Source organism: Peromyscus leucopus, chromosome 2 (genome assembly GCF_004664715.2).
Source record: "Peromyscus leucopus breed LL Stock chromosome 2, UCI_PerLeu_2.1, whole genome shotgun sequence".
Classification (NCBI taxonomy): Eukaryota; Metazoa; Chordata; class Mammalia; order Rodentia; family Cricetidae; genus Peromyscus; species Peromyscus leucopus.
The window spans coordinates 118,420,381-118,431,662 of NC_051064.1; the positions used below are offsets into that span (position 1 = coordinate 118,420,381).

Genomic DNA, 11,282 nt, shown 5'->3' on the forward strand with positions numbered 1-11,282 from the left:
TACAAATTCAGTTCTTCATGTATAAAGTGCTACTAATAGTAGTTCATACTGGATAGGGTTGTTTTGAAAGCAGAAATAATGTGTACAAAATTCCTAGTCAATAGTAAGCATTCATAAACATTAATTACCATTATTACTCTCTTTAAAATTTTATTACATCTTTATTTATCTTGTAGCTGTAGAGGTGTGCATGCTTGTATGAATTAGTTCATGTCCGAGGACACCTTGTAGGAGTTGATTCTCTACTCCTACTTTCTGGGTCCCAGGGATAGAACTCAGGTTATCGAAGTTGATAGCAAGGCACCTTTCCCCACTGAACCATCTTTTGGTCCTGGTTTCTTTTTTTGAGACAAGCTGGCCCCAAATTTGCTCTGAAGCTAAGGATGACCTTTATCTTTCAAGCCCCCTCCTTCTGCTTCTGGATTGCTGGCTTTGCAGCCCCATGTGCCTCCACACCTAGGTTTATACAGTGTTGAAAACTGAACCTATGGCTTTGTGCATCCTGAGTAAGCACTGTACGACTGAGCTACATCCCTAGCCGCCAGCAGTAGTTTTCATTGTAATTCATTTGAATTATTGGGATGGTAATCAGAAATAACACTATTCTGAGGCAGGCAGTGCTGTTGCACGCCTTTAATCCCAGCATTCGGGAGGCAGGGGAAGGTGGGTCTCTGTGAGTTCAAGGCCAGCATGGTCTATAGAGTGAGTTCCAGGATAAGCCAGGGCTATACAGAGAAACCCTGTCTCAAAAAAAAAAAAAAAAAAAAAAAAAAAAAAAAAAAAGAAAGAAAGAAAGAAAGAAAAGAAAGAAAGAAAGAAAAAGAAAGAAAAAGAAATTCCACTATTATGAGAATATGTTTTCTTCAATAATTATTAGTTTATTCTTCAGCTGAGAAGCGAGAAAGGTGATTTATTTTACGTTACGCTTGGCCACAGTGAGAACAGAACTGTTAGTGCAGAATGCCGCGGGTCCAGGGCAGAGGGCCAGCCGGACTGTCTTGGGTGTAAAGTAGACAGTCAAGTCTCTGGTGGTCTCTGAGCCGGTGGTGATGTTCCAGATCACTGGGACTCGTGACTGACAGCAGCACACAGTCACGACTTGTCCCAGCGTCCCGTCCTTCAGTCCCTCCCTCTGCCCCTGCAGCCTTTGTGGGACACAAGCTAAGCTTCTTGCACCTCTGCCTCATCTTTCCTCTCTTGACTTGAGCCTGGGCGGGTGTTCACTCTCGTGCCGCAGGAGTTTCGAGGAAGGTGGCGCTAAGACTCTTTAGTGATTTATTCATTTATCATTTTTTGCTTAATTTGCTGGTAGAGAATGAATGTAGAACTTTTCTTTTGGAGTGGGGGTTGGTTTCGAAACAGGATTTCTTTATAGCCCTGGCCAGCCTAGTCTACAGATCGAGTTCCTGGTCTACTCACTCTGTAGACCAGGCTGACTTTGAACTCTGAGATCCACCTGCCCCTGCCTCCTGAGTGCTGGGATTAAAGGCATCCACCATCACTGTCCAGCTGAATGTAGAACTTTACACATGCTCAGCACTTGCCATACCACTGAGCTACATCCCTAGGACCTCATTCACCAATTATTAAATGCCTAGTGTATACTAGTCACTGATCGCAGGAATGGGCCTCACTTTTCCTATCCATAAAAAGAGGCCTGTAATGGTATTTGCTCCGCCCATAACCTTGGGCTATGTGGCCCAAAGGAGGCGGTGCTTCCTGCTATTGTATGTGACCTCTGAGAAAGAGCAAAGAGAAGGTTGAGACAAGTCTGCTCCTGGCAGCACTGATTTACTTCAGAGAGGAGGATGGGCATCAAAGACATTCATGGATTTTATAATCTTCTTGGCAAGAATAGCCATTTGGGCAAGAAACTGCTCTTGCCTGGACTGCTAATAATATTTTATATAAACTGGACATGCATGACTCATATAAAATGACCACTGAGTTTGCCAAAACAAGGTAAAATGGTCCTTCAGGTTCCTCAGCTTTGCAGAGGAGACTGTCAGACATTCTACAGGACACAGGAAAAAGTGACTGAGAGACTAGGCCTATTGGCTGAAGATGGATGCCCCAACGTTACAGAGGAACTTTGGATGACTGTCCAGGCAATTTTCCAGATTTTTGGAAGTTGCTTACAATATTCTTCCTGTTTACTTAGGTAATATTATACCCTTCTGAGGTCTTTGATGTAGTTGAAGTCTAGATAGTTATAATTTTCCTTGGTTATGATAAAAGATAAATTAGATATGAAACTTTAGACTCACAAATATAGGATAGATAATAAAATATTTTCTTTAATTTTGCCAAATACAAATAGACTAGATACTATAGACCAGACTGGCTTCAAACTCACAGAGATCCACCTGCCTCAGCCACCCAAGTGCTGGGATTAAAGGTATGTGCCAGCACTACCTGGCTTTGATAACTGTTTTATTATATGTAATATTACTATGTTAAAGTTAGTTAGAAAGAAAAGGGGAAGTGCTGTGGGATGTCTTTCTTTATGCTGTGAATATGTATTGCTCTGATTGGTTGATAAAATAAAGCTGTTTGGCCTATGGCAAGGCAGCTTAGAGGCAGGTGGGAAATCTAAGAGAGAGACACAGGAAGGAGAGGCAGGGAGGAGATGCCATCCCACCATCCAGAGAACAGCATGTAATGGCACACAGATAAAGCCATGGAAAATGTGGAAATACATAGATTAGTAGTTATGGATTAATTTAAGATATAAGAGCTAGCTAGCAAGAGGCCTGCCATAGACCATATAATTTTTAAATAAGATAAGCCTCTGTGTGTTTATTTGGGACCAAGCAGCTGCTGGATGCGGGTGGGAGAGATTCATCTCAACTGCAGGGCCCAGGCAGGACTGGAGAAATCTTCCAGCTACAGAGACCAATACTGTTAATAATAATAATACTGTTTATATGATGTTGCTACAAGATTAAATGTTTTTTTTGTATATGCTTCAAACTATATTGTAATTGTTCACTACCTAGAATGTGAATTAGCAAAGAATGAGGTATTAATTTAGATTTATCTTTACTTTATGTATCAGAGTGTTTTGCCTGCCTGGGGTGTGTGTGTGTGTGTGTGTGTGTGTGTGTGTGTGTGTGTGTGTGTGTGTGTGTGTGTGTGCAGTGAACTCCTGGTGTCTGTGGAGGTCAAAAGAGGTATCAGATCCTCTCTGATACAACCATGTGGGTACTGGTAACCAAACTCAGGTCCTCTGCAAGAGTAGTAAGTGCTTTAACTATTGAGCCATCTCTCTTCCCCCTGATGTTTTATAAAGATTATTTCTACCAGGCTGTGGTACAAACCTTTAATTTTAGCACTTGGGAAGTAGAGGCAGGTGGATCTCTGTGTGTTCTAGGTCAGCCAGGGCTACACAGAGAAACTTAAAAAAAAAAATTGTTTCCAGTCATAGAAATAGACAGTGTAATAGTTTTCATAATTTTAAGACTGTCCTTAAAGATCTGGTGCCAGAAGTATCTCAGGACTGCCCATTAAGGTTCACAAGGGGGCAGCAGAGATTACAGATCCTGCCCCAGCACAATTCCATTAGGACAACCCCATTTATTTTACTATTTTTTTTCTGTTCAAACGAGATTTGAACATACTGTGTGGTTTGTATGTTTCTAAGTTGTGATATGCTTGTCTTTAATGATTTATGTGAGTCGTTATGTTTTGTGATGTTTACTTTCCTCTCTTCATTTGACAGACAGATGTGCTGGTCCTGAGCTGCGATCTGATAACAGATGTTGCCTTACATGAGGTTGTGGACCTGTTCAGAGCTTATGATGCATCACTTGCCATGTTAATGAGAAAAGGACAAGATAGCATAGAACCAGTTCCAGGTCAGAAAGGGAAAAAAAAAACAGGTAAGGTAGATTAGAGTTGATTTTATAATTATTATTGTTGTTCTCCCTTTCATATAAGAAACATTTATTGGGACCCACTATGCACAGTAGATACTGTGCTGGGGGTTCATGACATAAAATCAAGATAGTCTCTGATGCTTAAATGTTTACACTATTAATTAAATTCTGTTACATCTTTTTGTATATGGGAAGGATTACATTCTATTTCAGTCTCAGGTAATTGAATACATGGCACCTGTCTCTTGATATCTGTGAGGAATTGGCTCTAGGATGCATGGATGAAAGCACACATACATATCCACACACTATCACAGTTCTCTATACTCATCCCTGTATACAAAATGGTATAGTGTTTACTTATAACCTATGTACATTTTGAGTATACTTTTTTAAGAGAGGGTCTAACTATAAAGTTCTACCTGTCTTGCTGCATAGCCTATGAGTGGCCTAGAGCTTGCTGTGTAGACCAGGCTGGCCTGGAACTTACAGAGATCAGCCTGCCTCTCGAGTGCTGCAATTAAAGGTGCGAGCCGCCACGCCTTGGTGTTTTTTATATCTTAGCTTTAGGAATTATCTGTTGATTTCCTCCTACTCAGGAACTTAAAGATGTAGGTCTGTTTTACCATACCCTCTGCTCCTGTTTTTAAACTCCATGCAGCTTCCTAATGTGGCTATTGGATTCATATTATTAACTAGATATTTAATGGTTATATTATTATGATTATATGTAGTAGTCACAGCTGAGTCTTGTACATTTTTCTTTCTTGTTCTTATTTTCCCAAGTACTGTTTTGTTGTATTGCGTGCTTGTTTTCTTTGTGTTTATTGCTAATCCAACCCCAGCCCCAGCTGTGTGAATGTCCTGAACTACATTTTAGCATATTGGGTAATCCTTCAGTTCAAATTATCTCCTTTTTCTTATTGAGACAATCTCACTAAACGAGTCTCATTGAAGCCCTAGCTGGAACTCTCAATGCAGAACAGTCTGGACTCTTACAGATATCCACCTACCTGTGCCTTCCAATGCTGAGATTAAAGGATACACCATATTGAGCCCCCTTTTTCCACCAGTGGTGCTAGGAATCAAACCCAGGGCCCGATTTATTAAATTCTCCCAAGTCTTTTTGTCACATCTTTTTTTGTTTTGTTTGTTTGTTTGTTTTTTTCAAGACAAGGTTTCTCTGTGTAACCTTGGCTGTTCTGGAACTCGCTCTGTAAATCAGGTTGCCCTCGAACTCACAGAGATCTGCCTGCCTCTACTCCCGAGTGCTGGGATCAAAGGTGTGTGCTACCACCTCCCAGTTTGGATATTTTCAATATCTCCAAAAGGAATAAAAATCCTCAGAAGCCTGTCCACAGCTGTGTTAAATGTAACACGTCCGCCTAAGGCTCCTAGGTGCGACTTTTCCTTTTTGTAAATTGTTTGCCACTGCTACAGCCCTGTTTTGAGTTTCTTTCTTTCCCTTCTTTCTTTCCTTCCTTTACTTTCTTTCCTTCTTTTTTTAATTATTTTGCGGGGCATAGTGGCTCACGCCTTTAGTCTCAGTATTCAGAGGGTGAGGCAGCAGATCTCTGAGTTCAAGGCCAGCTGGTCTATCTAGAGAGACCTTGTTTCCAAAACAAAAGCAAAAACAAAAAAGGACACAAACTCTTTGAAATCCCTTATTTGGATTATTGGTGTCCATTGCCTGCAGAAAACTGTCCTGGCATCTCATCTCCCAGGATTTTACACTAATGTTTCCTTTCAGAGCTCTTCTTTTGTCTGTCTGTCTGTTTGCTTGTTGAGTACCAGCTTCTTATCTTTTCTGAATCTCTTCCTCCCCCCCCCATTGGGTTGGTTTGGGTGTTTTGAATCCAGATGTTCTTATGTAGTATAGGCTGTGGCCTTAAACTCAAAGTCCTTCTGCCTTGGCCTCCCAGGTAGAAAGATTACAAGGATGTGATGCCATGCCCATCTCTGAAGGGTCTTTTCCTTAGAAATGCCATGGCTTAATTTGATGCTATGGGCTAATCCACATACGTTTTGCCTGCATGTATGTCTGTGCACCATGTGTCCCCAAAGAGATCATGGGAGAGCTTCAGATCCCCTGGGACTGGAATTACAGATGGTGGTTAGCCTCTGTGGATGATGAGAATCGAAGCAGAGTTCCTGCAAGAGCAGCCAGCGTTCTTACCCACTGAGCCATCTCTCCAGCTCTATACGGTCTTTATTCAGATGGCAAATGTTTGTTACAGTTGTGAACAGAATAGGGCCTTCCTTGGCTGCTTTCAAGTTTGTGATCTCAGTTTCTCTGGTAGCCCACCTCTTTTCTTTGCTTCTGCTTCACTTCCGTCCAAGGCTTTGACTCTTTCTCTTTATTTTACTTTGCGTTTGTTTGTTTGTTTGTTTGTTTATTGGGCAGGGTCTCTGTAACTCTGGCTGTCCTGGAACTCACTCTGTAGATCAGGCTGGCCTCGAACTCACAGAGATCCACCTGGCTCTGCTTTGCTTTTGTTCCTTACTTTACTTCTCTATCGTTGATGGCTGTTGTTCCCCCACCTCCTTTTGCTGTGTCCTTCAGATTTAGCACTGCTCAGTATGTTTCCCTCCTTCTTGTAAGAAGCCTCAAGCATTGCTTCAGTATCAATATCATCTGCCATTTTCTCTGGATTCAGAGTCCAGGATGCTCTCCATTGCAACAGGCTGATACTGATATTCCGGAAGACACTGTTGGTCTGCTCTAACCCATAACTATCATTGTTAACTCAGAGCCCACCCTCCACTTCAGGACTGAGGAAGGTATTGAGGGGCTCAGCTGTGAGAGCTGGCTTTCTCCTTTAGTTTAGTCACTACGACTTGTTTGCCATCAGCAGGTTCTAACGTGGAAACAGAAGCTACCAGGTGTGTGGAGCCATAAACTTGGGACATGTCACTTCAGCTATTCTCCTTTAGTCAAAGCTAGTTACCACCTCAAGGTGGTGGCACACCTTTAATGCCAGCCCTTGGGAGGCAGAAAAAAGCTAGTTACTAAGCCAGCCCAAGGATTGTAAAGTATTGGGAACTAACCATATCTCTGATGGTAGAAGCTGTACATTTGTGACCTTTCAAAATCTTCGGTATAGACTATTAGTCTGAGTTTAGTTTTGTTTTGGGTTTAGTTTTCAAGATGGGTTCCTCTGTATAGCCCTGGCTATCTAGAACTTCCTCTGTAGACCAGGCTGACCTCAAACTCAGAGATCCATCTGCCTCTGCCTGCCAAGTGCTGGGATTAAAGGTGTACACCCACCACCACCTGGCCAACTTTTAGTCTGGTTTTTAAATATGGTTTTCTGTTGTTTGGGACAGTGTCTCACCGTGTAGTCCTGGCTACCCTGGAAATTGCTGTGTAGGTTGGGCTGGCCTTGAACTTGCTGCAGCTCCCTAGTCTGTCTCTCCATACTGGCATTATTACCCGCCTTTGCCCATTGCTCCTGCCTATGTAGTTTTGATTTGTTCTTAATTTGTGTAGCATGTTTATGCTTGTGTAATGAGTAAATATCCCTGTCATTTATCCTGTCTCTGTCTGGCTTTGGCATCAGGATCATGCTGAATAAGTTAGAATTCTGAACTCCAAATGACCTTTTTTATAGAGTAGGAGTAGAGTACAGATTTACTGATGGAGTAGTGATGAATGGAGATGTGAACAACTTGTAGAAGAGATAGAAAAGTCAATCAGAGAAGTAAAAATCAAGTAGAAAAAAGTAGGACTATTTGAATATGACCGTTTTTAAAAATGAAAGTTCCTAATGCATCCGCTCCCTTAGCCTTGTTTGTGTGGTCTTTCTGCATCGGGTAAACATTCCAAAGTCGCTAGTTCTGCGCTGCACGCCGCCCCCCCCCCCACCCCCCCCCCACCCCCCCCCCCCCCCCGAATTTGCTTTGGTAAAGCAGGAGTGTCCATAAACCTCTATTCAGTGTTTACAGTTACTATGGAAGCCACAAAGAAACAATACAAGGAGAAAGGCCCAAGAAGGAAAGCCATGTGGCAACATAGCCAAAAATTGCCTGGCTGGAAATTATGGCTCCCAGGACAGTCAAGTGATTCAGGGTTTTTGTGAGTCTAAGAACTTGAGTATGTTAAACACTCCAAATTAGATCCAGAAATACCATCTCTCTATTCCTCTTTTAAATTGATAGCTCATAATTAAACCTTTACAAACTTTACTATAGTCTCAAATTGTCATATGATAGGTGAATTGATATATTTTAGAGTTGTGTATGACACTTGGGATTATTTTCAAAATTTAGCTTCTTTTTTTTTTTTTTTTTTTTTTTTTTTTTTTTTTTTTTTTTTTTTTTTGGAGCTGAGGACCGAACCCAGGGTCTTGCACTTACTAGGCAAGCACTCTACCACTGAGCTAAATCCCCAACCCTAAAATTTAGCTTCTATTGACCATATTTGATTTTCCTTCTTTGGATTTCACTAATTTTGGTTTGGGGGGGGGAATTGTAATTTTTTCCTCATTTACATTCAAACACTGCATATGATGAGATGACCAGCTACCGTGTGATTGATGGCCTTGAGGGCTTCAGTCACCAAACTAAAGGTCACACAGTTACACTGTTGTAGACATACGGGCAACAGTGAAGCATGCCAGGCACAGTAGTGCTCAGCTGTGCTCCCACCTCTCCAGAGGCTGAGGCCGGACAGTCATGAGTTCAAGTCCAGCCTGAGTTACATATTGAGACCTGTCTCAAAAGAAAGGTGGGAGGATGCAGACATATATGCATGTATGTGTGTGCCAGATAACTCGTGCGTGTGTACATGTGTAAAGGCCAGACAGAGGTTAACGTTGGGTGTCCTCCTCTCCTTCCCCCCCTTTTTTTAAAGACATGGTCTCTCACTGAATCTGGAACTTGCTATTTCAGCTAGATTGGGATCTGTTTGTCTTTGCCTCTACACCCCATCCTGGGGTTAGAGGCACATGGTGCCACCCCTAGTTTTTATGTGGATACTGAGGATTCAGACTCAGGTTCTCATGCTTGCTTAACAAGCACTTTATACATTGAGCGCAGAGAATGTATTTTGGTTTTTTTTGTAGCGGGGGCGCCTTGGTTTGTTTGTTTTTTTGTTTTTTCCTTGAGACAAGGTTTCTCTGTGTAGTTCAGGCTGGCCTGGAACTTTCTCTGGAGACCAGGCTGGACTCTAACTCAGAGATCCACCCACCTCTGCCTCCCGAGTGCTGGGAATACAGGCATGCACCACCACTGCCCTAACTTAAATTTTTGTTTGTTTGTTTTTTGTTTTCTTCAAGACAAGATCTCACTATGTAGCTCTGGCTGTCCAGGAACTCACTCTGTAGACCAGGCTAGCTTCGAACTCACAGAGATCCACCTGCCTCTGCTTCCCGATTGTTGGAATTAAAGGCATGTGCCACTATACCTGACAACTTAAATTATTTTTATTTTTTGTTTTGTTGTTGTTGTTGTTGTTGTTTTTTCAAGACAGGGTTTCTCTGTGTAACCCTGGCCATCCTGGAATTCAATCTGTAGAACAGGTTAGCCTTGAACTCACCTGCCTCTGCCTCCTGAGTGCTGGGAATAAAGACATGCACTACTGCCACCAGAAAGCAATTTAAATATTTTAATAGCTTGGCCAATAATACTATTATAAATTCTTTACATATATTAACTCATTTAATCTTCATAACAAATCTGTGTATTTAAATACCATTGATCCCATTTAACTGAAGAATAAAGAGGTTAATTAATGTACTTATATATAAGTAAGTAACCATGCTGATACTTATACTTATACCCTAGTGGATAGCTTTAGAAGCTCAGTTCTTATTTGTTACATTATGCTACTTCTGTGTGTACTTGTTTTTAGATAAACACACTGGCAAGGTGGTGGTGTAGTGTGCCTATAATCCCAACACTCAGAGGCAGAGGCAGGGGGTATCTGTGGATCTGAGGCCACCTGGTCTAAAGATCAAATTCCAGGACAGTCAGGACTACACAGAAAAATTCTGTCTCAAAAAAAAAAAAGATACACACACTGTGTAATTGCTAGTGTGAATATTTGTATGTTTGTGCATGTGTGTGTTAAATGTGTTCCTGTATATGAATACACCTGTATTTGGTGGCCAGAGGTCAATGTTAAACCTCTTCCACAATCATTTTCCACGTTTTTTTTTTTTTATACAATCTCTTGTTGAACCTGGAGCTCTCTGATCCGGCTAGAGTAGCTGGCCAACAAGCCCCAGGGATCCTCCTTTATCTGCCTCCCCGGCTCTGGAACTACAAGTGAATACCACCGTATCTGACGTCCACCAGGATGCTAGGGCTCACCTGGTCTTCATGCTTGTGCAGCAAGAACTTCACTCTCTTAGCCGTCTCCCCAGCCAAGTAGCACATACTATTGTCTAACAACGAGCTAGATGTTACAGGAAATACAACACAGTAATAAACCAACCTTTGAGGGATTTATATTGTGATTGGGGAAAAGAAATATACCATAGGAAGTTGCAATAACTTGGCAGCATATAATTGTCTACCATCGGAACTCCATATACCTAGTAAAACACGCATTTTTTGTCAATGCCTTTATCATATATACAGTTGCATAGTAGATATGTAGTTAATTTTGATTAACTATGGATAATGTTAAATAATGGTATTCCCACTTTCACAGTGAACAGACCTAGCTTATCATGACCTAGATTATTTGCAAAGAGAGAATTCCTTGCTATACTTTCGGTGATATGCAGTAGATAAGGCATCTGCTGTTTGGATTGGACTGTATCCTGACTGGCTCACTTTTTGTGCTCCCTTCAATGCTGGCACTCAAACCTGAGACCTCGTGCATGCTAGGCAAGTGCTTCACCACTGAGTGCTCCAGCCTCTTTCGTTTCCTAGGCTGGCCTTGAGTTTGAAGTTGCACCACCACTCCTACCTCTTAACTTTTTTGGTGGGGGCTGGGAGTGAGGGTGGGTGGGATGGTGGAGGTGGTTTTTGGTTGTTTTTTTTTTTTTTTTTTTTTTGGTTTTTTGAGGCAGGGTCTCTCTGTGTAGCCCTAGCTGTCTTGAACTCACTCTGTAGACCAGGCTGGCCTTGAAATCACAGAGATCCACTTACCTCTCCTGAGATTAAAGGTGTGAGCCACCACTGCCTGGCTTAACTTTATATTTTTGAAATAATTTCATTTATGGAGTGGTTTAAAATATAGCAGTTTACCAGAATGGCACAAAGAACTTTACCTAGATTTTCTGATTTTTTTTTTCGTTATTTATTTATTTATTTTTCTATTATCAGCTTGATACAGTATAAATTCTTATTCTAAGAGTGAAATGTTTCATTGAGGCTTGCCCAGTGATTGAGTAAAACCAAAACTTATTATAAGCCACAGTCATCCTAGGGTCCCCCCTGCTATGTCGCCTCCCT

The 11,282-nt window shown here is 41.6% G+C and overlaps 1 protein-coding gene across 3 annotated transcripts in view; it reads left to right on the forward strand.

Moving 5' to 3' along the window:
- The window catches only part of Eif2b3 (eukaryotic translation initiation factor 2B subunit gamma), a 79,956-nt gene that overhangs the window by 22,235 nt on the left and 46,439 nt on the right, over nucleotides 1-11,282 (forward strand). For all 3 annotated transcript variants that reach the window (XM_037202852.1, XM_037202851.1, XM_037202850.1), the window contains exon 4: nucleotides 3,722-3,881. In XM_037202852.1, coding sequence (XP_037058747.1) covers nucleotides 3,722-3,881 — 160 coding nt within the window. The remainder of the gene's footprint in view (nucleotides 1-3,721; nucleotides 3,882-11,282) is intronic.